We start from the raw sequence: 26618 nt of genomic DNA on the forward strand, positions 1-26618 counted from the left end.
GGAGGAAGGAAGGAAGGAAGGAAAGGAGAAATGGAAGGAGGAAAGAAGGAAGGAGAAATGGAGGGAGGAAGGAAGGAGAAATGGAGGGAGGAAGGAAGGAGAAATTCTCTTTCCATGCCCTTTTGCAAAAGTCCAATAAATGCTCATTTTTAAATTGTTTATTGGTTTCATTGGCCGTTCCAAGAAATTTAAAACAAATCCCCCCACCCCACCTCTCAGGGGGGGGGAAGGGGAGGAAGAGGAAGAAAAGGAATCCAAAGCTACTTTCAGGCAAAGCCTCCACTATGTTTTCTCAACTGATAATGTAGGTCAGTTGAAGAGAGACACCTGAAAAGAATATTTTGAAAGAGAAGTAAAGAACTGCCCAAAAGCAGAAATAAAAGGTGGAGAAAATCAGAGAGACAGAAGCTTCTCTCCATCTGGAGAAGGAAGGAAGGAAGGAAGGAAGGAAGGAAGGAAGGAAGGAAGGAAGGAAGGAAGGAAGGAAGGAAGGAAGGAGTGAGTGAGTGAGTTAGGGAGGGAGTTAGGGAGGGAAGGAAGGGAGGAGAAATGGAGGGAACAAAAAAGGAAGGAAGGAAAGAAGGAAGGAAGGGATGGTCAATTAATTTATAATTATATTATAATTATAATACAATATATATATAATATAATTATAATTTATAATTTATAATTATAATATAATTAATTCAGTTCTACCCAATAATATACAGTATTGGGTAGAACTGAGATAATTATATTAATCCGGCCCTCTAAAACCATCCCAATTTCTCATGTGGCCCCTTGGCAAAATTAATTGCCCACCCCTGCTCTGGATTATCAGACGTGGTGTCTGCTTGGGGTCGTGGCTGTAGGCACTTCTATGCCCCCAGACACGCCTCCAAACATGACAGACACGATGGGGAAGCAAGCTGGGAGGAGGGAAGCAGGCGAGCGAGCGAGAGCCAAGGAGGAAAGAGGGCGAGCGAGAGCCAGGGATGGAAGCGAGAGAGTGAGCAAGAGAGAGAGAGACGGGGACAGAAGTGGGCGAGTGAGAGAGAGCCGGGAACAGAAGCGGGGGAGAGAGAGAGAGAGAGAGACGGGGACAGAAGTGGGCGAGTGAGAGAGAGAGAAGGGGACAGAAGTGGGCGAGTGAGAGAGAGAGCCGGGGACAGAAGTGGACGAGTGAGAGAGACGGGGACAGAAGCGGGAGAGAGAGAGAGAGAGACGGGGACAGAAGTGGGCGAGTGAGAGAGAGAGAGAGACGGGGACAGAAGTGGGCGAGCGAGAGCCAGGGACAGAAGCGGGGGGGGAGAGAGAGAGAGAGAGAGAGACGGGGACAGAAGTGGGCGAGTGAGAGAGAGACGGGGACAGAAGCGGGGGAGAGAGAGAGAGAGAGCTGAGGAGGGAAGCAATACAGTAGAGTCTGGATTATCCGACATTTCCGCTATCTGACTATCAGCCCGCCCGTTTACGCCAGATAACTTGAGACTACTGTATATTGCTATCATGTCACTCTCAGAGCCTCCGTGCGAGCCCTTAACTTACCTCAAAATGGGCTGTAGAGACTCCTAGGAGGAGAGGGATGTGTGGCCAAGCTGAAAATCAGCTACAACAATGGCTTCCATGGTGGCACATATGGCTGCGTGTGCCATTTTTGACATGTGTGCTATAGGTTCACCATCATGGTTATTCTCACGAGTGTGGATCCATTTGTGAGAAGTAAGGTATCTATTTTGAGCAAAGCTCTTTCCACATACAATGCATTTATATGGCTTCTCCCCTGTGTGGATTTTGTTATGGGAAGTTAGAGCATCGCTCCGAGCAAAGGTCTTTCCACAACTCATGCACTTATATGGTTTCTCCCCTGTGTGGATGGTCTTATGGGAAATAAGATGACCACTTTGAGCAAAGGTCTTTCCACACTCCATGCATTTATACGGCTTCTCCCCTGTGTGGATCTTTTTATGGTTAGTAAGTCCACTGTTATGAGCAAAGGTTTTCCCACACACCATGCATTTGTAAGGTTTCTCTCCTGTGTGGATGATCTTATGGGAAATAAGATGACCACTTTGAGCAAAGGTTTTCCCGCACTGCGTGCATTTATACGGCTTCTCCCCTGTGTGGATGGTCTTATGGGAAATAAGACCGCCTCTTTGAGCAAATGTCTTTCCACACTCCATGCATTTAAATGGCTTCTCCCCTGTGTGGATCCTTTTGTGTATTATGAGACTACTGCTCAGAGCAAAGGTCTTTTCGCAGTCCACACATTTATATGGTTTTTTCCCTGTATGGAATTTTTTGTGGATAGTAAGTCCACTGCTATAAGCAAAGGTTTTCCCACACTCCATGCATTTATGTGGTTTCTCCCCTGAGTGGACACTTTTATGGGAAGTAAGATTATTTCTTTGAGCAAAGGTCTTTCCACACTCCATGCATTTATATGTTTTCTCTCCTGAGTGGACCTTTTTATGGATAGTAAGTCCGCTGTTATGAGAAAAGGTTTTCTCACATTGGGTGCACTTATACGGCTTCTCCCCTGTGTGGATAATCTTGTGGGAAATAAGATGACTACTTTGAGCAAAGGTTTTTCCACACTCTGTGCATTGAAATGGTTTTTTCCCTGTGTGGAGCTTTTTGTGGATAGTAAGTCCACTGCTATAAGCAAAGGTTTTCCCACACTCCATGCATTCATAAGGTTTCTCTCCTGAGTGGACACTTTTATGTGAAGTAAGATTACCTCTTTGAGCAAAGGTCTTTCCACACTCCATGCATTTATATGGCTTCTCTCCTGAGTGGATCCTCTTATGGGAAATAAGATGACCTCTTTGAGCAAAGGTCTTTCCACATTCCATGCATTTATATGGCTTATCCCCCGTGTGAATCCTCTTGTGGCGAATAAGATGATATCTTTGAGCAAAGGTTTTCCCACACTCCATGCATTTATACGGCTTCTCTCCTGAGTGGATCCTCTTATGGGAAATAAGATGACTTCTTTGAGCAAAGGTCTTTCCACACTCCGTGCATTTATACGGCTTCTCTCCTGAGTGGATCCTCTTATGGGAAATAAGATGACCTCTTTGAGCAAAGGTCTTTCCACACTCCATGCATTTATATGGCTTATCACCTATGTAGATCCTCTTATGGCGAATAAGATATCTTTGAGCTAAGGTTTTTCCATACTCCATGCATTTATATGGTTTCCCCCCTGTGTGGATCTTCTTATGGGAAATAAGATTACTATATCTTCTGAACCTGTTACCAGACTCTCTCCATTTGTATACCTTCTCCCCTGTGTGAATTCTTTCATGGAAAGTAAATTGCCTACTTGTTCTAAAACACGTTCCACATTCCAAACATTTGTAAGGCTTCTCTTTTGTGTCAATCACTTTTTGAGATGTAGGGGACTTATTTCCAAGAAAAAGAATGTTTGTCTCATTGTAATTTTGTCCATTGTGTCTTCTTATAGCATCTTCTTCTTTGATTTGGCTTAAATAGTGTTCTTTTACTTGCAATTTAGTTTTGATTGACTTCATCGTTTCCACAGTATATTTCCCCCTTATTTTGTCCTGTTGGGCCAGAAAGTCTTGCATCGGAGCATCGGTGGAAGATGACTTTTCCCGATTCCAATTATTTAATTGGTTTCTGTCATGGGTTTCTGGTTCCATTCGAATTCCAAACTTCTCCATTCCATCTTTAGCATTGATCACTTGGAACAGGTAACAGGAATCTTGATTCTCCTGCCCATTATTACCTTCAAAGGAAAAGTGAAATGAAAATGATAACAAGGTTAAAGAAAAAGATCAAACTGTAGAAAATTAAACAAATCTCCTTCTCAATTTCTCTCAATTTTTTCATTAGGTTTACAGTGGTGTGATATAGACTAAAAACCCTTATTGTAAAACCAAACATCCATACATACAAACATACCATATATGAATTGTAAAGGCCTAGGGGGAATGAATATCTCAGTCCCCCCATGCCTGATGGCAGAGGTGGGTTTTAAGGAGCTTACGAAAGGCAAGGAGGGTGGGGGCTATTCTAATCTCCGGGGGGAGTTGGTTCCAGAGGGCCGGGGCCGCCACAGAAAAGACTTTTCCCCTGGGCCCCGCCAAACGACATTGTTTTGTTGACGGGACCCGGAGAAGGCCCACTGTGGGACCTAACCAGTCGCTAGGATTCGTGCGGCAGAAGGCGGTCTCGTAAATACCCTGGTCTGGTGCCATGAAGGGCTTTATAGGTGATGACCAACACTTTGAATTGTGACCGGAAACTGATCAGCAACCAATGCAGACTGCGGAGAACAACCTTAGTTACAACCTAAGTCCCATCACATGCAATGACGGTATAGGTAGGGTGAATGTTGTTGCAGTGCCTCTGTTGTCATTTGTGTGAATGACGGCCATGGTGCTGCAACTTTGGTAATCTCAGGATTCAGTTTTAAATACTTGGGAGTGAGCTGGGTCATAAATTGGAACGGTCACTTAGTGAACGGTCGTAACTCAGGCATTACCTGTACACTAGGACACGTCTCTGCTCTTGAATTGGTTGGGAGAATGTAGTTCTACAGCCTAAGTGTAAAAATTCTGGCCTCACAAAATTTGGGGAGGTTCCAGAGGACAAATGACAACACATTCCTCTCACACAACCTCCAGAGGACACATACGAGGGTCGCCCAGAAAGTAATGCACCACATTTTTTTTCTCAGCCTACAGTAATGGTACAAATGCAAAACTTTAGATATACATTATTTGAATTGCGTAGCTGCAGTGAGTGTTCCCTGTAAGCTGCGCGTGTGAGCACGCGCGCGCCCCAAAATACCCCCCGCGGACCCTTTTTCACGGGCGCACGCTCCCCATCTCCCTGCCAGCCTGCAGGGGGGGGGAGGCGCCAGCAGTAGAAGGGAAGGGAGCCGCGGCTGCCCCTGCCTCCCCACGGTGCCTCCGGCCCCCTCGGCCTTTCGCCGCTGCCCCCCGCCCGATCAACCCCCTCTGCTCCTCCGCTGCCTCCTGCCTTGGGGCGCAGCTCCTCCCGCACCAGGAACGCACGCTCTGCCCGTCTCACAGTCCCTTTGCCGAGAGCACTTTCGCCCTGGGCTCCCAGCAAGGGGGTTGCAGGAGAGGCGGAGCAGGCGTTCTCACAGCTGAGGCCGGCGAAGGCGATATTCAATGTCGGGGGCGCGCAGGCGGTTGCGCGCGCTCCCTATCCCCCTGCCAGCCCGCTCGGAACATTCAAAATAAGAAAAACCTTCGCCGGCAAAGGCTTTTCTTGTTTTGAATGTTCCGGGCGGGCTGGCAAGGGGATGGGGAGCGCGCGCAACCACCTGCGCGCCCCCGACATTGAATATCACCTTCGCCAGCCTCCGCTGTGAGAAGAACGGAGAGAGAACGAGAGACAGTGAGAGCAACAGACAGCAAGATAGAGAGAAAGTGAGAAAGAGAGAGAGAAAAGCGGGAGAGAAAGAGATAGCAAGAGAGAAAGAGTGTGAGAAAGAAAACAAGAGAGAAAGTGAGAGAGAGAGAAAGCAAGAGAGAGAGAGAGAAAACAAGAGAGAGAAAGAGAGAGAGAGCAAGAGGGGGAGAGAGAGAGAAAGAGAGAGAGAGAGAGAGAAAGAAAGAGATGAGAGAGGAAGGAAGAGAGTGAGAGAGAGGAAGAAAGCAAGAGAGAGAGAGACAGAGAAAGCACGAGAGAGAGAAGAGTGGAAGGAAGTGATAGAGAAAAATGACAGAAAAAAGAGAAATGAGAAAATGATTGAGGCAGAGAATGACAGGAAAGAGAGAGAAACAGAGAGAGAAGTGACTCTTGATTTAAAGCATATGGTAAAAGCACTTAAATAATAACAGAGAAAAAAAACCCCAGCCCTCACCTGTTTTTATTAATAGTTACGTTTTTGGTTTTGCTGGTTGATTTAGTTTTAATAGTAATGGATTTTGGTTTTTTTAAATTATTAATTTCTTTTAATAAAAAAGAAGGGATTTTTTCTTGTTTGTTGGTTTGTTTGTTTATTTATATGCCGCCCAGGCCCCAGGGGACTGCCGCTCAGACACTATACTTTTCCGCCCACACTGAAAAAAAATTAGAGGGAACATTGGCTGCAGTAGTGTTTCAAAATGGTGTCTGTAAGTGATGTACATTACAAGCAGCATGTTATCATTGAATTTCTCACTGCGGAGAAAGAAATTGTTGAGAACATTCACAAACATTTGTGTACAATTTATGGAGAATCTGCCGTCGACAGAAGTACGGTTAGTTGCAGAAGACATTTTGAGGATGACAAAGAAGTGATTTGTACAGTGCAGAAATGGCTTCGTGACCAGAACAAGGAGTGGTACCGACAGAGCATACATGCCCTTGTGTCTTGCTGGAGGAAGGCCATAGAATGGGGTGGAAAAATAGAGATTGTAGAAGAAACATAATTCTTTCTTGTGTGTAAGTTTAATTGTGTTCAATATGGTTGAAGGAAAAAAATCTGGTGCATTACTTTCTGGGCGACCCTCACAAAAGCAAACCTCATTCTTTTCAGCCTCCATAGATATGTTCAAATAGAAATGGAAAATATAGACAAAAATGGCACAGAAAGCATCTAAGCAAAGATGTCTTTTTATTATTAACATTATTATCATTATTATCATTATTATTATTAATTGGATTTGTATGCCGCCCCTCTCCGTAGACTCGGGGCGGCTAAAAACAATGATAAAAACAGCATGTAACAATCCAATTTAATAAAATAACTAAAAACCCTTATTATAAAACCAAACATACACACAAACATACCATGCATCACTTGTAATGGCCTAGGAGGAAGGAATATCTTAACTCCTGCATGCCTGGCGGCATAAGTGAGTCTTGAGTAGTTTGCGAAAGACAGGGAGGGTGGGGGCAGTTCTAATCTCTGGGGGGGAGTTGGTTCCAGGGGGCCGGGGCCGCCACAGAGAAGGCTCTTCCCCTGGGGCCCGCCAAACGACATTGTTTAGTCAACGGGACCCGGAGAAGGCCAACTCTGTGGGACCTTATTGGTTGCTGGGATTCGTGCGGTAGAAGACGGTTCTGGAGGTAATCTGGTCCAATGCCATGTAGGGCTTTAAAGGTCATGACCAACACTTTGAATTGTGACCGGAAACTGATTGGCAGCCAATGCAAGCCACGGAAACTATCTGATTACTTATTTTTTAATTTAAAAACTAACTACCAGATTGAGGACTAGAAAACTCTTACCCAAAAAGACCACGTTCCTATGGTTTTCAAGCATGACTTCCGAATGCAGCGCCTTTTGGTCAGGATCCAGCTGAGACCATTCCTCCTCAGAGAAAGACACAGCCACCTCCTTGAAGGACACAAGACTCCCCTGAACATGGGGGGGGGGGGGGAACAGAACAGGAGGATTTGAAAATCTGTGCAATTTCATCAATGATTTAGACAAGCAGATAGAAGAGGACCTCTTCAGCACAACTGAGAAGATAGCATATTAAAAAGGAATATTGTATTGCATTAGAAGGCAATATCCAGCCATAAGTATGATCTCAGTTTAAATATTTCAGGTTAAATATTTCTGTATGTCAAAGGACATTACGACCGGTGGATTTAACTCTTGCTGTAACTTAAAACTATTACTGATGAGAAATATTGCAAGAGAATTCTTGGAAGCAATGGAAGTAACTATTAATGCATGAATACCTTGAATATTTTGTCAAGTCTTTTGTTTAATTTTTTTTTTTAATGATTAAAGCTGTGGTTACAGAGAGCAAGTGTGAATGCAATTATTGTAATATTTTGGGACCCTCAATTTATGAAATAGTTACCCCTATAAGATGGTCTGGAGTCGGACAGTTTAATCAATGTTTTTATTTTTGCTATTTCCATTTCTCTCTTCCTTTTTTGCCATGCTTAGAACAGTTCAGCAACATGTACAGTGGTACCTCGTGATATGAACCCCTCGTGATACAAACCTGGAGTTCGGAAATTTTTTGCCTCTTCTTACAAACTTTTTTCGGCTTACGAACCCACCGCAGATCGCAAAATAGCGCTCCGCTGGGTGCCGCCACCCAGCTGTCACCTTTTAAAACAGCCGGGGGGCTTCTTGGCGTTCTCCTGAACCCAAACTTTTCTTCGTGACGTCAAAGCTCCGCCCATGGAATTTCCCTATTGGGATTCCCCACCTCCATTCCAGCCTCCAGATCAGCCGAAAACGCCGCCGCTAATCGCAAAAACGGCACTCTGCCGAGCGCCGCCACCCGGCTGTAACCTTCTGAAACAACTGGGCGCTTCTCGGCGGCCTCCGGAACCTGAACCCGAACTTTTGCCGAACTTTCGGGTTCGGCGTTCAGGAGAACGCCGAGAAGCCCCCCGGCTGTTTCAGAAGGTGACAGCTGGGCGACGGCGCTTCTCGGCAGCCTCCCGAACCCGAACCTGAAAAGTTCAGGTTCGGGAGAACGCCGAGAAGCCCCCAGGCTGTTTTAAAAGGTGACAGCCCGGCGGCAGCACCCAGCAGAGCGCCATTTTGCGATTTTTTTTCTTTTTGCACGCATTAATCGCTTTTACATTGTTTCCTATGGGAAACAATGTTTCGTCTTACGAACTTTTCGCCTTACTAACCTACATCCGGAACCAATTAAGTTCATAAGACGAGGTATTCCTGTACTTTGTTCAACTTATTAGCAATTGTTACATCTGTGTGGAAACCAATGTCACAACCTATGAGTTGTAATAAAATCATACTTAACCAAATGTACTGGCATAGAATAGTTGATACTTGGCTCAAAAGTAGTAAGTGGAACAGGGATCTTGGAGTCCTACTGGACAACAGCTGAAATATGAGCCAGCCGTGTGCTACAGTTGCCAAAAAAGAACCCTCCAACAGAATCATAGGTTTCATTAAGAGAGGGATAGAATCAAGATCACATGAAGGGTTAATATCACTTTAAAATGCCTTGGTAAGACCACATTTAGGAACACAGCATCAAGTATTGGTTGCCATAATGCAAAAAAGATCTTGAGACGCTAGAAAGAGTTCAGTGAAGAGCAATAACGATGATGAAGAAACTGGAGGCTAAAACATAAGATGAACTGAGCATGGCTAGTCTAGTTCGTGAAGAGAAGAACCACAGGAGCCATGATAGCAGTCTTCCAATATTTGAGGGACTGCCATCAAGAGGAGGGGAGGTCCAGCTATTCTCCAATACACCTGAAGACCAGGCAAGGAATATTAAGTCGGAGACATGGCAAGGTAATTAACTGCGGGTTTATTGAAGTCGGACATGGAAAACAACTAGTACAATCAATACACAGAACTGAGGAGCCTGGGCTACAAGACAGCTCATTTATACTCCAGCCCATAATAACATAACCAATGAACACGCTACAAAGTTCCCTCCAAGATTTGTCTCTACCCAGTGACAGGAATGCCCAATGGCAGTTCCCTTACTAGTCACTGGGCAGAGACATAATGGATGGAAAATGAACAAGGAGAGATTCAACCTGGAAATTAGGAGACTTTTTTTGACAATGAAAGCAATCAATCCATGGACCAGAATATCTCCGGGACCGTCTTCTGCCGCACAAATCCCAGCGACCAGTTAGGTCCCACAGAGTTGGCCTTCTCCGGGTCCCGTCAACTAAACAGTGTCGTTTGGCGGGACCCAGGGGAAGAGCCTTCTCTGTGGTGGCCCCGACCCTCTGGAAGCAGCTCCCCCCAGATATCAGAGTTGCCCCCACCCTCCTTGCCTTTCGTAAGCTCCTTAAAACCCACCTCTGTCGTCAGGCATGGGGGAATTGAGACATTCCCTTCCCCCTAGGCTTATAAAATTTATGCATGGTATGTCTGTATGTATGATTGGTTTCTTAAATTGGGGTGTTTTTTACTTTATTTTTAATATTGAATTTGTACATATTGTCTTTTTACTGTTGTTAGCCGCCCCGAGTCTACTGAGAGGGGCGGCATACAAATCTAATAAATAAATAAATAAAAAACAAGTTGTGGTAGTTTCATCACTGGGAGCTTTCACAAAGAGACTAGACTGCCAACTGTCAAAAATGGTATAAGGGCGGGGGCGGGTTAGACTAGATGACCTACAAGGGCAAAAAAAACGTGGGCAAAAGGAATCCTCAATCTGAATATTGTATTGGCAGTTCTGTGTTAGCAAAAACTTCAGAAGAGAAGGATTTAGGGTTCGTGATTTCTGACAGTCTCAAAATGGGTGAACAGTGCAGTCAGGCGGTAGGGAAAGCAAGTAGGATGCTTGGCTGTATAGCTAGAGGTATAATAAGCAGGAAGAGGGAGATTGTGATCCCGCTATATAGAGCGCTGGTGAGACCTCATTTGGAATACTGTGTTCAGTTCTGGAGACCTCACCTACAAAAAGATATTGACAAAATTGAACGGGTCCAAAGACGGGCTACAAGAATGGTGGAAGGTCTTAAGCATAAAACGTATCAGGAAAGACTTCATGAACTCAATCTGTAGAGTCTGGAGGACAGAAGGAAAAGGGGGGACATGATCGAAACATTTAAATATGTGAAAGGGTTAAATAAGTTCCAGGAGGGAAGTGTTTTTAATAGGAAAGTGAACACAAGAACATGGGGACACAATCTGAAGTTAGTTGGGGGAAAGATCAGAAGCAACGTGAGAAAATATTATTTTACTGAAAGATGCTTGGAACAAACTTCCAGCAGACGTGGTAGATCAATCCACAATTTAAACATGCCTGGGATAAACATATATCCATCCTAAGATAAAATACAAGAAATAGTATAAGGGCAGACTAGATGGATCATGAGATCTTTTTCTGCCATCAACCTTCTATGTTTTTATGTCCCTTCCAAATGTGTTAATCTTTATCTCATGAGTTTGATAAATTACAAAAAGAACGGTTGTCCTTTTAGTAAGATCCTGCCATTACGATATGTTTATTCCTAGTTCCTGAAGGACTTTGAAAAAATCGCTTCTTATAAACGCAAGGTTGGTGAAGTATCTAGCACAGTGATGGCGAACCATTTTTTCCCTCGTGTGCCAAAAACCATACACACACTGTCGCCTGTGCACGGACACCCATAATGTAATGCCCTACCCGCACGTCCCCTCCCTTGCACATCTGTGTGTAATCCCCCTCCCCACATGTGCGCTCAAACACACACACACCTATTTTGGCCTCACATCCCAAAACAGCAATGGGAGGGGGGAAATGGCTTCCACCCCCAAACAGAGCTGCGGGTGGGGAAGTCTCCTTTGCCCAAATGGACGTGGGAGGGGGAGAAAGCCTACTTTCTCGCAATGGAGTTGGGAGGGGGGAAACCTCAGGATGCTCAAACAGCGCTGGGGTGGAACATCATCAAAAAAGCACAACAAAGAATGTTCTTTCTGCGCCAGCTCAGGAAGCTCAAACTGCCCAAGGAGCTGCTGATACAGTTCTACAGAGGAATCATTGAGTCTGTCATCTGCACCTCTATCACTGTCTGGTTTGGTGCTGCAACCCAACAGGACCGACACAGACTTCACAGGATAATCAGAACTGCAGAAAAAGCAATTGCTGCCAATCTGCCTTCCATTGAGGACCTGTATATTGCACCAGTCAAAAAGAGGGCTCTGAAAATATTTACTGACCCCCTCACATCCTGGACACAAATTGTTTCAACACCTACCCTCAAAACGTCGCTACAGAGCCCTGCACACCAAGACAACTAGACACAAGAACAGTTTTTTTCCAAACGCCATCACTCTACTAAACAAATAATTCCCTCAACACTGTCAGACTTTCTACTAAATCTGCACTTCTATTCTACTAGCTTTTCTCATCATTCCTCTCACCCATTTCCTCCCATGTTGACTGTATGACAGTAACTTGTTGCTTATATCCTAAGATTTTTATTAATATTGCTTCTTCATTGCTTATTTGACCCCTATGACAATCATTAAGTGTTGTACCACATGATTCTTGACAAATGTATATTTTATTTTATGTCCGCTGAGAGCATCTGCACCAAGACAAATTCCTTGTGTGTCCAATCACACTTGGCCAATAAAAATTCTATTCTATTCTATTCTATTCTATGTGGGAAGACAGGCTGCCGCAGAAAGTGAGGAGAAAGCAGGCCATAGGTATGCCCATGTTACACCAACACTCCTCAGTCCGCATTGGTTGCCGATCAGTTTCCAGTCACAATTCAAAGTGTTGGTTATGACCTATAAAGCCCTTCATGGCATCGGACCAGAATATCTCCGGGACCGCCTTCTGCCGCACAAATCCCAGCGACCGGTTAGGTCCCACAGAGTTGGCCTTCTCCGGGTCCCGTTGACTAAACAATGTCGTCTGGCAGGACCCAGGGGAAGAGCCTTCTCTGTGACAACTCGACCCTCTGGAATCAACTCCCCCCAGAGATTAAAATTGCCCCCACCCTCTTGCTTTTTGTAAACTCCTTAAAACCCACCTCTGCCGTCAGGCATGGGGGAACCGAGACATCTCCCCCAGGCCTACATAGTTTATGCATGGTATGTTTGTGTGTATGTTTTTGCCCCACCCTCCCTGTCTTTCGTAAACTACTCAAGGCTCATTTATACCGCCAGGCATGGGGGAGTTGAGATAGCTCTTCCCCCTAGGCCATTACAAGTTATGCATGGTTTGTTTGTGTGTATGTTTGGTTTTATAATAGGGGTTTTTAGTTGTTTTTTATTATTGGATTGTACATGTTGTTTATTATTGTTGTTAGCCGCCCCGAGTCTGCGGAGAGGGGCGGCATACAAATCCAATAAATTATTATTATTATTATTATTATTATTATTATTATTATTATTATTATTATTATTTTTCATAAGGGGTTTTTAGTGACTTTTAAATCATTAGATTTGTTATACATTGTTTTATTGTTGTTGTGAGCCGCCCCGAGTCTATGGAGAGGGGCGGTGTACAAATTTAATAAATAATAATAGTAATAATTATTATTATCTGACCCGAAAGTCAGCTAGACACTTGAACATGCCCAGTAAAGCTGAGCTGGTCAAAGGCTCACGTGCCTGCAGAGAGGGCTCTGTATGCCACTTGTGACATGCTTGCCATAGGTTGACCATCACGGATCTAGCAGAACAAGACAACCAGAAGACAACTTCAACCTGCTATTCTGCAGTATATGTTGTGGAAGGACACAAAAACAATCCAGTCCAAACAAGGGGGGAAAGAGAAGGAGAGAGCCCTCTGCACACCCACTTCCCTTCCTGAAGGTGAGAATATAAATCTAATAGCTTTTCCCTTTCTTACTTGATTTATAGGTTCATCCGCTGGTTGGTCATAAAACCCAGAAAATTTCATTCTTTCTTTCTCTGCAAGGAATAAATAATTTCAAAATAAACAATTAACAAAATATTTATTTTATTTATCTTTAGACCATTTATATGCCGCATATTTACAAAGGATGAATTAAGCATACAAATCTAAATAATAAAATAAATAATAAAAAATGAATTAAGGCGGCTTATAAAATATATATACTGCTCAAAAAAATAACACTCAAATAAACACATCTGAATAGAAACATAGAAACATAGAAGATTGACAGCAGAAAAAAGACCTCATGGTCCATCTAGTCTGCCCTTATACTATTTCCTGTATTTTATCTTAGGATGTTTATTTATTTATTTATTTAATTAATTAATTAATTTTGTCCAATATACAATAATACACAATGAAGGTAATAGAGGACACCTTCGAGGAAACAGAATTAGAGAAAGAATAGAAGAGAGAGTGTAGGATAAAATAATGAATGAATGAATGAAAATGAATGAAATATTCTCATTGAATACTTTGTTCTGTACAAAGTTGAATGTGCACAACAGCATGTGAAATTTATTGTCAATCAGTGTTGCTTCCTAAACGGACAGTTTGATTTCACAGAAGTTTGATTTACTTGGAGTTATATTGTGTTGTTTATGTGTTCCCTTTATTTTTTTGAGCAATGTATATAAATTGTTGTGGGAAGTGTTTTCAATAGGAAAGTGAACACAAGAACAAGGGGACACAATCTGAAGTTAGTTGGGGGAAAGATCAAAAGCAACATGAGAAAATATTATTTCACTGAAAGAGTAGTAGATCCTTGGAACAAACTTCCAGCAGACGTGGTTGGTAAATCCACAGTAACTGAATTTAAACATGCCTGGGATAAACATAGATCCATCCTAAGATAAAATACAGGAAATAGTATAAGGGCAGACTAGATGGACCATGAGGTCTTTTTCTGCCGTCAGTCTTCTATGTTTCTATGGTCTAAAACAGTGATTTTCAACCTTTTTTGAGCCGCGGCACACTTTTTACATTTACAAAATCCTGGGGCACACCACCAACCAAAATGACACAAATCTAATAAATAAATAAATAAATAAATACATACATACATACATACATACATACATACATACATACATACATACATACATAAATAACCCCCTCATATATATAATCCCATGTAACATCCCCTTATAAATACAGTCAATCATCAATCATCCCTCCTGAAATTTATACCGCTGTCTCATTTCTGGGTACTTCTCCTGTCTTTCCCCCTTTTCTCTCTCATGTTTCTCATTTCTCTCTCTTCCTCCCTTTTTCCCTCATTCCTTCTCCCTTTCACTTCTCCTCTTTTTCCATCCCTGTCTCTCTCCCCCCCTTATGTGTGTGTATGTATACACACTCCAACCATTTCCAAAACCAGGTGAGGGCTGGGGTTTAATTCTCTTTTATTCTTTTCAAAAACAGGTGAGGGCTGGGGTTTTTTTCTTATTATTTGGGTGCTTTTTACCATATGCTTCAAGAATCACCTCTCTCTCTCTCTTGTTTCTCTCTCCTCTCATTCTCTGCCTCAATCATTTTCTCATTTCTCCTCCCCTTTTTGTTCTCATTTCTCTCTCTCTCTCCTTTCCTCTTCCTGTCTCTCTTGCTATCTTTTTTTCTCTCTCTCTCTTGCTTTCTTTCAGTATCTCTTGCTATCTCTTTTTCTCTCTTGCTTTTCTTCTCTCGTGCTTTTTCTTGTTCTTTCTCTCTCTCTGTTGCTCTCTCTCATTCTCTTATTTTCTCTCTCTCTCTCTTTTCTTTCTCTCTCTCTTAGTCTCTCTCTCTCTTGTTCTCTCTTATTTTCTTTCTCTCTCTTTCATGCTTTCTCTCTCTTGTTCTTTATCACTCTCTCTCTCTCTCTCTGTTGCTCTCTCTCGTTCTCTCTCTTCCTTTCTTCTCTGTGGAGGCCAGCGAAGGTTTCCCTTAGTTTGAATGTTCCAAGCAAGCAGCCCCTTTACTGACAGCCCGGGACAGGACTGTGAGAGGGGTGGGCGTTCCCACAGCGCTTGGAGCGGCTAGCGGCCGGATCGCCAGCGCCGCTGCAGCCACCGCTGTGGAAGAAGCCGCACCCCAAAAAAGCTTGAGAGAAGGAAGGATCGGGCTGGCGGGGACAGCCACAAGTGGAAGCCTCAGCCCTGGAGCCCCCTCGCGCCCATGGCTTCTCGTCGATGTCTCTGCCTGCCCGATCCGCTGGAGTGCTAATAGCAGCGGCGGGCAGGAGCCCCCCCCCGCTATTCCCGCCGCCCCCACCGCTATTAGCACTCCCGCGGATCGGGCAGGCAGAGGCATCGATGAGAAGCCATGGGTGCGAGGGGGCTCCAGGGCTGAGGCTTCCACTTGCAGCCCCCCCCCCTATTCCCGCCGCCGCCGCTATTAGCACTCCCGATGCCATTGCCACCGTGGGGAGGCAGGGGCAGCCGCGGCTCCCTTTACTCCTACTGCCGCACCTCCCTGCCCCTGTCTCCCCACGGTGCCTCCGGCCAAACGCGCCTCTGGCTTCTCCGCCCTGCCCCATTGCCCGCCCACTCTCCTCCGCCGCCGCCTCCTGCCTTGGGGCGAGGAGTCCGGGACTGTGTGGCTTTGCGCCATGAAGAGAAAACGGCAGCAGGGAAAAGTCGGCCGTTTTCTCTTCATGGCACAAAGCCACACAGTCCCGGACTCCCGGCCAAACGCGCCCCTGGCTTCTCCCCCCTGCCCCATTGCCCGCCCGATCCACCCACTCTCCTCCGCCGCCTCTCGCCGCGGCACACCTGACGGTGTGTCGCGGCACACCAGTGTGCCGCGGCACACCGGTTCGGAAACGCTGGTCTAAAACACAGGCAGTTTGTTTGTTTGTTTATTAATTAATGAATTAATGAATTAATTAGATTTGTATGCCGCCCCTCTCCATAGACAGTTGCACGCATACTTCCTAGGATCCTGCCCACTTTCTCCGGAGCAGTATGATCAAACCATTCCCAGATAACAGAGTAAGAACATGCCTCAAGGGCATCCACCAGACCAGCGACCATGCCAGCATCCAACTGGGGACCAAGGAGACCTCAATCTCCTCCTACCCTAGGAGGAGGAGGCTCACCTAAAGAGGGTCACTGGGCGATTATCTGTAGGTGCAACTAATGTGGAGAAGTATAAATAGGATGAAGTACTATATAGAGGAAAAGAGTGTGAAGGTTAAGACAGATGGGTAACCGGAGGAGCTTTAATTACCTCGACTTCGATCTTCCCAAGGGATCCTCCTGAAAAATAGCTCCTGGGTGGGATTTGATGGGCTCTTATTTCCCTCAGGATCTCTGATCTCCACAGTGCAGCACTTCAAATAGGAGAAAAGGAGAAAGAAGCAGAATTAATACCCATCAGTGAGGTTGAGTGGGAAAACAATGCACTTCCAGTAGGAGGAAGGAAGGAAGACGCAGAATTAATGCACATCACATAGAAACATAGAAGACTGACAGCAGAAAAAGACCTCATGGTCCATCTAGTCTGCCCTTATACTATTTCCTGTATTTTATCTTGGGATGGATATATGTTTATCCCAGGCATGTTTAAATTCAGTTACTGTGGATTTACCAACCACGTCTGCTGGAAGTTTGTTCCAAGGATCTACTACTCTTTCAGTGAAATAATATTTCCTGACGTTGCTTTTGATCTTTCCCCCAACTAACCTCAGATTGTGTCCCCTTGTTCTTGTGTTCACTTTCCTATTAAAAACACTTCCCTCCTGAACCTTATTTAACCCTTTAACGTATTTAAACATTTCGATCATGTCCCCCCTTTTCCTTCTGTCCTCCAGACTATACAGATTGAGTTCATTAAGTCTTTCCTGATACGTTTTATGCTTAAGACCTTCCACCATTCTTGTAGCCCGTCTTTGGACCCGTTCAATCACATGCCATATATTCCAATATATGCCGCACGAACCCCAGCGACTGGTTAGGTCCCACAGAGTTGGCCTTCTCCGGGTCCCGTCGACTAAACAATGTCATTTGGCGGGACCCAGGAGAAGAGTCTTCTCTGTGGCGGCCCCGACCCTCTGGAACCAGCTCCCCGCAGATATCAGAGTTGCCCCCACCCTCCTTGCCTTTCGGAAGCTCCTTAAAACCCACCTCTGTCCTCAGGCATGGGGGAATTGAAATTTTTTCCCTTCCCCCTAGGCTTATAGAATTTATACATGGTATGCTTGTATGTATGATTGGTCTCTTAAATTGGGGTTTTTTTAGATTATTTTTTAATGTTAGATTTGTTACATTGTCTTCTTTATTGTTGTTAGCCGCACCAAGTCTTCGGAGAGGGGCGGCATACAAATCTAATTAATTAATAAATAAATAAATAAATAAATAAAATAAACAAATAAATAAATATTCCGAAAATAGGAAAAACGGTCAATATCCATCCATTAGTGAGAAAATAATGGAACAATATCCTACAAGAACTGATGGGACATTGCCACATATTATGAATGTCACAGAGGTTTGGGAAGGAGGGGTGAAGTATTCAAACACATTCTCTTTTCCCTTTTGAGCTCTCACCTGCAACTGGACCTGCTCCTTCTGGTCCTCTGCCTGACTCAGGAGGAAGCCTTCCACCAGGTCCACTGCCTGGGAGCTGGTCTCTGCTCCACACTCTCGCACCCAGCTCTCCATCTCTGGGGGCAAAAGAGCCAGGAACTGCTCCAGAACCACCAGGTCCAGCATCTGGGCTTTGGTGTGCTTCTCTGGTCTCAGCCATCGCCTACTAAATTCATGGAGGTGGCTGCAAAGTCCTCTGGGACCTTCAGCCTCCTGGCATTGTATGAACTTCCAGGGCTGAACTTCTGAAGGGAGGATGGTTTCCTCCTCCAGGATCTTCTCCCCAGTCCTTGTCCAGAGCTTCCAACCCTTCCCAGGCTGAACAGTTGAAAGAATGTTTCCGCTACCCTCCTTTACAAAAGGTTGGGTCTCCATCCTTTCTATCTTCTGCGGATCAACTCCAAATGGGTCGAAGGACTCTTGTGGATCTCCAGGTGCCTTTTCCTTCACAGGACCATTTCTGGACTGATCGCTGCAGGTAATTCCGCTTTCTTTTCCCACCAAGGGAAAATTTTCCCTTGCAAAGATTTCAAATTGCTTCAAGTTTTTGTGTCTGAGGTGGAAGGAAAAACAAACGCCAAGAATTAGAAAGTGGAATCCAGCCACTGAAGAACCTTCACCCGACATGCTCTAAGCAGCTCCAAACTATGTTTCTGAGTGGTCTAACACATGGCAACTCCGAATCTCAACTAGCAAATGCTCTGTCCTACACATAGAAACATAGAAGACTGACGGCAGAAAAAGACCTCAAGGTCCATCTCATCTGCCCTTATACTATTTCCTGTATTTTATCTTACAATGGATATATGTTTATCCCAGGCATGTTTAAATTCAGTTACTGTGGATTTACCAACCACGTCTGCTGGAAGTTTGTTCCAAGGATCTACTCCTCTTTCAGTCAAATAATATTTTCTCATGTTGCTTCTGATCTTTCCCCCAACTAACTTCAGATTGTGTCCCCTTGTTCTTGTGTTCACTTTCCTATTAAAAACACTTCCCTCCTGGACCTTATTTAACCCTTTAACATATTTAAATGTTTCGATCATGTCCCCCCCTTTTCCTTCTGTCCTCCAGACTATACAGATTGAGTTGATGAAGTCTTTCCTGATACGTTTTATGCGTAACACCTTCCACCATTCTTGTAGCCCGTCTTTGGACCCGTTCAATTTTGTCAATATCTTTTTGTAGGTGAGGTCTCCAGAACTGAACACAGTACTCCAAATGTGGTCTCACCAGCGCTCTATATAAGGGGATCACAATCTCCCTCTTCCATTGGGAAGAAGAATCTGAACTTCAAATACGAACTGAATAATCAAATTATCACAGATAATCCCCACTTGGTTAAAGACCTCGGTATACAGTACTAATAACAAAAGATTTAAGTGCCAAAGGCCACTGCAACAACATAGCCAAGAAGGCTTCAAGAGTTGTAAACCTAATCCTACATAGCTTCTGCTCTGGCAATCTCACACTGCTTACCAGAGCTTACAAAACTTTCGCCGGACCCACCCTCGAATACAGCTCATCTGTTTGGAACCCATATCGCATCTCAGACATGAACACCCTTGAAAATGTCCAAAGATACTTCACCAGAGGAGCCCTTCACTCCTCCACTTGAAAGAGAAGACCCTACGAGACTAGACTTTCAATCCTGGACCTAGAACTAAGATGTCTTAAACATGATCTAAGTATTGCCCACAAGATCATATGCTGCAACGTCCTGCCTGTCAAAGACTACTTCAGCTTCAACCACAACAACACAAGAGCACACAACAGATTTAAACTTAATATTAACCACTCCAAACTTGGCTGTAACTGAGTTGTTGAAGCGTGGAACTCATTACCGGACTCCGTAGTGTCATCCCCAAACCCCCAACACTTTACCCTTAGATTATCTATGGTTGACTTCTCCAGATTCCTAAGATGTCAGTAAGGGGCGAGTACAAGTGCACTAGAGTGCCTTCCGCCCCCTGTCCTATTGCTCTCCTATATCTCCTATATCTTTCTTCTACAGTATTCCTATATCTCTTCTTCTATTCTTTCATTGATATGTTCTATTCCTATACAGTATCTTCTTTTCTATTCTTAGATATATTTTACTATGAGTATCTCCTCTATAACATTCATCATGTATTTTACTGTGTGTGTGTGTGTGTAGATTGTTCTGAGTTCGGGTTTTGCCCCGTGTAATATTTTGCCTTATTTTGGCCTCATCAGCTAGCCATTCCCACTGTGACTTGAACCTGCAACCTTTGCCTTGTAAGGCAGAGAATTATCCTCTAGGCTACAGTATCCAATCCCTTCAGCTCTGCACCAGGGAAGGGTTACATATTTTTGTGTCGAATCACCCTGGGGGTGTGTGTGTGTGTATATACCCACTAAAACTCTCATTGCGTATTGGACTAAATAAACAAATAAATAAAAATAAATAAAGCGGCTCATCCCAGCAGAGGGCAGAGGTCCCACCGAGCAGGGTCGGGAAGGAGCCGCCCCGCTTCTCTCCCGCTCCGGAGACAGGATCTGGCTGCGGAGAATCGGGCCCTCGCAGAGCCTGGTGCGAATTCTGCCTCCTCGCCCGGCTGCTCTGCTTTCCTGCTGGGCCTCTGCAAGGCCGACCCTCCTCTCCCTCAATCTCGAGCTCTTACCCGGATCTCCGCCGCCTTCCCAGCTTCCACCTACATGGAGAGGACGGCTGGGGAGCATGGGAACCGGGGTGGAAGCCGAAGGAGGGCAGGACGGGGACCTCCCCCTCCCCCGCTGGCCCCCTCCTCACCCGGGGCGCGCCTGGATCTCCCCCTGCCAGAGTGTCCCTCAGCCTCTCCGCCTGCGCAGATCCACAAGGGGTTAAGGAGAACGAGTGCGGCAGCCTAGAGCGGAAAGCGTTTGTGATGTCATCTTCCTCTCCGGCCTCCACTACAAAGACAGCCGGGCCAGCGGTAGACCAATAGGGAGGCGCCGGGGGGTTCCTTTCTGTGGGCGGAGGGCGCCTCCTAGTAGACTTGCCACCAGGTGCTAGGGCTGTAGAAAAGGCGGGAAAGAGGAGCCCGTCTGAGGGGAAGGAAGACGGCGAAGACGATAGGCTTGTGAGTAGAAGGAAAGGCCGTTCTCAATGGCATCCTGGTTGACAAAGCCTTTGAAGTCCCTAGAGGAAGCAATCGTGAGGTTCGCCCTCCAGTGGACCAATGGCGAAGGGATGGGAGTTCCCTTCTCTTGGCGGAGAGCGCCCCCTGGTGGATTTGCCACCAATGGCCAGGATTGTAGAAAGGGCGGGAAAGAGGAGGGCGTCTGAGGGGAAGGGAGAGGACGAGGATGATAGGCTTGGGAGTAGGGGGAAAGGCCCTTCCTTCTTAATGGTTTCGAAGTGTCCAGAGGCAGCAATTTCTCCATTTCCCTCTGCCTTGCTATGAAAACATTCGGTCAGATTTGGAGTCAACATGGAGTCAATTTCCCTTCCCCCTAGGCTTATACATGGTATGCTTGTATGTATGAGTGGTTCTTTAAATTGGGGTTTTTTAGATTGTTTTTAATATTAGATTTGTTTACTTTATTTTTTTATATTTTTGTTAGCCGCCCCGAGTCTTCAGAGAGGGGCGGCATGCAAATCTAATAAATGAATGAATGAATGAATGAATGAATGAATAAATAAATAGCAAAACAAAATTTAAAAAGATGACAAAGTGATTAAAAATCCATTTTAAAAAATTGAGGTAACATCTGATTTTTCTTTCTGCACCTATTTTTTTCTCCAGTTTGACACCAAACCTTTAATAATCCATATTTGGGGGGAAAAACCAGCTTCAACTGAGCTTCAGCTGAAATATGACCCCCCCCCCCCCAGCCATCCAAACACTTTAGTTGGTTAGTAATTTTTAACCCTGAAACAGGGAGAATTTTATGCATGTTTACCAAGTAACTACACTAGTGATACTTAATTTAATTTAAAGTTACCTTACTGTTATGACACACCAGAAAAAGACAAAAATATGGCCCCAATGCTTAAAAAATATATTTTGCCCATGCATTTCTTTCAGCTTTTGTTCATTGTGGCTCCTTTTATGAAAAACAAATAGTTCACCCAGAAGCTTTTCACACACACACTAGGTTGAAATCTCTCATTATTCCATCACACCATAAGAGGTCTTTGACCAAAAAGGTTCCCTGCTTCTATGGAGTCCACGGAGAGGGGAGGCATACAAATCTAATTAATTAATTAATTAATTAATTCATTCATTCATTCATAGTGGTTGACACAGATCTTAATTTGACACAGTAGACGCAAGTTGGATTGAAGGTTCCTTGGTGCCCTCTGTTGTGGTTAGCTCTGGCCCAGCTCCTGACCCAAGGACTGTGGACGTGGGGGAGACATCCACATGCTGCAGGCCTGTTTTGCCCCCGGTGGAATCTGATGATGAAGACTCCTCTGACCAAGAAGACATGAGTGACAGGGAGGAGTGTGGCAGACAGCTCAGAAGGAGATCAATTATCTAGCTCCTCCTTGGATTCAGAACAAGAGTTAATGATACAGCCATGCATGCGGAGAGCGATGCATAGGCAACAACAACTGAGAGATTATTATCAAAGAAAATGAGGCCACCTGTGGTTGGGTGGGGCTGTGGTCATTAGTGAGGCTGCTATAAAGAGCAGCCTGTGGGTTTCGCCATTGTGGAGGATTATCTGATCCTTGTGTTTCATGACTGCATTACTGACTTTGACCTTTTGTGTGCTGATTTTTCCCTGCTTTGAAACTAACCCAGCGCAAGGTGTGTTTCACTTTGTGAAAGAAGGACTGTGAATTGCCTCACAGCTGCAAGCTAAGTATCACAGAACTGATAAGGGACTTGTACCAATTACCAGTTTGTTTGGAGAGGAGTGCTCTTTGCTATACCAAAAGAGGGCTTGGTTTAAGTGAATTTTCATTATAAAGAACATTGTTTTGAATTTTCAAACGTGTGTGTGTGTGAAATTTGTACCTATGAATTTTTGGGAGGATTCTACCAGACAGCCCGACAGAACGCCCTATGAGGTTGGTTGGTGCACTGATGATGTTCCCTAGTTTGGCTAATGAAATGTCTGCAACAACACAAACTCAAAGAGCACCCAGGACCACTCATTTCAACCGGGCACTACATATTTTCTCTCTTATTGGCAGGCTGGATTATTTTTGGTATCATGACACCCCTGAGAAAGTTCCCATTTACATGTTTGTGTGTTTCATCAGCAAGGATTGAAGTGACTTTTTGAAATAGTTCTTAACTTCATCTTATTTTGGTCTCCATTGATTTTCACAGATCTCCTTTCTTGATTGAGCCTTTGCCATGTTAGCACACTGGAGTGATTTTCATTCTGATACCCTGGAGAATGCCTAGTTTGGGAGGGAGGGAGGAAGTCAGAACCATCATTTATTGCCATTGTAACTTCAAATGGTAACTTAATCAATTATCCAGTCAACGAAGCAGTGGAAGTGATGTGCCGGTGCTTGGAGGCTGTTGGGGCCTGGATGGGTGTCAACAAACTCAAACTCAACCCAGACAAGACAGAGTGGCTGTGGGTCTTGCCTCCCAAGGACAATTCCATCTGTCCGTCCATTACCCTGATGGGCGGAACTACTGACCCCCTCAGAGAGGGTTCGCAACTTGGGCCTCCTCCTCGATCCACAGCTGACATTGGAACATCATATTTCGGCTGTGGCGGGGAGGGCGTTTGCCCAAGTTCGCCTGGTGCACCAGTTGCGGCCCTATTTGGACAGGGAGTCAATGCTCACAGTCGCTCATGCCCTCATCACCTCGAGGTTCGATTACTGCAACACTCTCTACATGGGGCTACCTTTGAAAAGTGTTTGGAAACTTCAGATCGTGCAGAACGCAGCCGCGAGAGCTGTCGTGGGGCTTATTTATTTATTATTTATTTATTATTTAGATTTGTATGCCGCCCCTCTCCGAAGCTTCCAAGATTCGCCCACGTTTCTTCAACACTCCGTGGCTTGCATTGGCTACCGGTCAGTTTCCTGTCACAATTCAAAGTGTTGGTCATGACCTTTAAAGCCCTACATGGCATGGGACCAGATTACCTCCAGAACCGCCTGCTATCGTCCAAATCCCAGTGACCGATAAGGTCCCACAGAGTTGGCCTTCTCCGGGTCCCGTCGACTAAACAATGTCGTCTGGCGGGCCCCAGGGGAAGAGCCTTCTCTGTGGCCGCCCCGGCCCCCTGGAACCAACTCCCCCCAGAGATTAGAACTGCCCCCACCCTCCCTGTCTTTCGTAAACTACTCAAGACTCATTTATGCCGCCAGGCATGGGGGAATTAAGATATTCCTTCCCCTAGGCCATTACAAGTTATGCATGGTATGTTTGTGTATATGTTTGGTTTTATTATAAGTGTTTTTAGTTGTTTTATTAATTGGATTTCTACATGCTGTTTTTATCATTGTTGTTAGCCGCCCTGAGTCTGCGGAGAGGGGCGGCATACAAAAATTAAATAAATAAATAAATATTATAAATCAGGAACTGTCTGGCTTGGCCAGTAGGCTGCCTACCTATGGGAACTTAATATGCATCGACATATTCAGACCACTGCTTCCCTAATTTTCCCTAATCATTGTTGTTAGCCGCCCTGAGTCTACGGAGAGGGGCGGCATACAAATCCAATAAATAATAATAATAATAATTTTTTATAGAACTATGTGAAAATATTTACCATTGCACTGAAACATTAACTGCAAAAAGGCAAACATTGTGGCCGGGCACATGTGAAGACAAACAAAATTCTGGGATGCATCATCAGATGTATCACCATCACAAAAGGCAGGTCCTACGTAGGGCTTTAATGAGACTCGATTTGGAATACTATGTCCAGTTTTGGAGGCCTCGGTTAAAAATAGATATTGATACGATTGTGTGAGTCCAGAAACAGGCAACAGGAGGGAAGGCAAAGAAAGATCACCACAAAATTTGGGCAAAGAGCCTATGAGTTGGATTTTCAAATTCAGCATCACTATAACAGACAGCAGGTGAAGCTGCAGCAGGTGAAGCTAGGAAAAATCACACCAGATACATGTACAATTAACACAGGGGCTCCCCAAGGCTGTGTACTCTCACCACTTTTCTTCACTCTATACACCAATGACTGCATCTCAAATGATCCATGTGTTAAGTTTGCAGACGATACAACAGTGGCATCGGACCAGAATATCTCCGGGACCGCCTTCTGCCGCATGAATCCCAGCGACCGGTTAGGTCCCACAGAGTTGGTCTCCTCCGGGTCCCGTCGACTAAACAATGTCATTTGGCGGGACCCAGAGGAAGAGCCTTCTTTGTGGCGGCTCCGACCCTCTGGAATCAGCTCCCCCCAGAGATTAGAACTGCCCCCACCCTCCTTGCCTTTCGTAAAGCTCTTAAGACCCATCTCTGCCGTCAGGCATGGGGGAACTGAGACATCTCCCCCGGGCCTATACAGTTTATACATGGTATGTTTGTGTGTATGTTTGCTTTTAATGGGGTTTTTAGCGTTTTTTAAATTATTAGATTTGTTCTTACATTGTTCTTGTTATTGTTGTGAGCCGCCCCGAGTCTATAGAGAGGGGCGGCAGACAAATCTAATAAATAATAATAATAATAACAGTGATCAGACTCATTCAAGACAATGATGAATCCGCATAACAGACGGGAGGTTGAACAATTAACCTTGTGGTGTGATCAGAACAATCTAGAACTGAGGTTCATTTCCCGGCAACTATGGCTCACCAAAAAACAAAGCAAACGGCAAAAATGAAGAGGTAAAAGAGTGGGAATTTTAAATAAATGAACAAAATGAAATTCAGTGGTGAAAAAAGTAAGTTTCTACATTTAGGCAAGGGAAAAATGCACAGGCACAGTATATGTGGTACATTGCTTAACAGTAGTAACTGTGAGAAGGATCTTGGAATCCTAGTGGACAACCATTTAAATATGAGCCAGCCGTGTGTAGCAGCTGCCAAAAAAGCCAACACAGTTCTAGCCTGCATTAACAGAGGGATAGAATCAAGATCATGTGAAGTGTTAATACCACTTTATAAGGCCTTGGTAAGGCCACACTTGGAATGCCGCATTTAGTTTTAGTCACCACGATGCAAAAAGAATGTTGAGACTCTTAAAAAAGTGCAGAGAAGAGCGACAAAGATGATTAGGGGATTAGAGGATAAAACATGAAGAACGGTTGCAAGAACTGGGCATGGCTAGTTTAATGAAAAGAAGGACCGGGGGGAGAAATGATAGTAGTGTTCCACTTCCAATATCTCAGGGGTTGCCATAAAGGACAAAGAGTCAACCTATTCTCAAAGCACCTGAGGGTAGAGCAAGAAGCAATGGGTGGAAACTAAACAAGGAGAAAAGTAACTTAGAACTAAGGAGAAATTTCCTGATAGTTAGAACAATTAATGAGTGGAACAGCTTGCCTCCAGAAATTGTGGATGCTCCCACACTGAAACTTTTTAAGAAGATGGTGGATAACCATCTGTCTGAAGTAGTGTAGGGTTTCCTGCCTAAGCAGGGAGTTGGACTAGAAGATCTTCATGGTCCCTTCCAACTCTGTTGTTATTATTAAATAGACTAAGGAATAAGGGAACTAAAAAACCCACACTCCCCTCAATCTTTCTTACCAATTTACATTCACTTGCCAATAAGATGGATGAAATACTTCTTTGAAAAAGATGCAATTCTAATTTTTACAATACATGTGCTCTATGCTTTACTGAAACTTGGCTAAATAAGGAAATTGATGATAACAGCAT

The 26618-nt window shown here is 44.6% G+C and overlaps 1 protein-coding gene across 1 annotated transcript; it reads right to left on the reverse strand.

Annotated features, from left to right (window-relative positions):
* Nucleotides 1-746: 746 nt before the first annotated feature.
* On the reverse strand, nt 747-20696 carry LOC139162879 (zinc finger protein 420-like). The gene is made up of 6 exons (XM_070743769.1): nt 20497-20696; nt 17813-18404; nt 16494-16596; nt 13224-13285; nt 7195-7324; nt 747-3730 (listed from the first exon to the last, which is right to left on the reverse strand). Exons 2-6 carry the CDS (start codon nt 18224-18226, stop codon nt 1548-1550), a joined length of 2892 nt encoding a protein of 963 aa, XP_070599870.1. The 5' UTR covers nt 18227-18404; nt 20497-20696; the 3' UTR covers nt 747-1547.
* Nucleotides 20697-26618: the final 5922 nt, after the last annotated feature.

Source organism: Erythrolamprus reginae, chromosome 2 (assembly GCF_031021105.1).
Source record: "Erythrolamprus reginae isolate rEryReg1 chromosome 2, rEryReg1.hap1, whole genome shotgun sequence".
Classification (NCBI taxonomy): Eukaryota; Metazoa; Chordata; class Lepidosauria; order Squamata; family Dipsadidae; genus Erythrolamprus; species Erythrolamprus reginae.

What these genes read in the sequence shown, in the direction of transcription:
- LOC139162879 (XM_070743769.1), bottom strand. Translation starts at nt 18,226, where the DNA reads ATGGAGACCCAACCTTTTGTAAAGGAGGGTAGCGGAAACATTCTTTCA. An exon ending in AGGAGCAGGTCCAGTTGCAG is followed by an intron (nt 16,597 to 17,812) that starts GTGAGAGCTCAA and finishes TCCTATTTGAAG; the next exon opens with TGCTGCACTGTGGAGATCAG. An exon ending in TTGGGAAGATCGAAGTCGAG is followed by an intron (nt 13,286 to 16,493) that starts GTAATTAAAGCT and finishes TATTCCTTGCAG; the next exon opens with AGAAAGAAAGAATGAAATTT.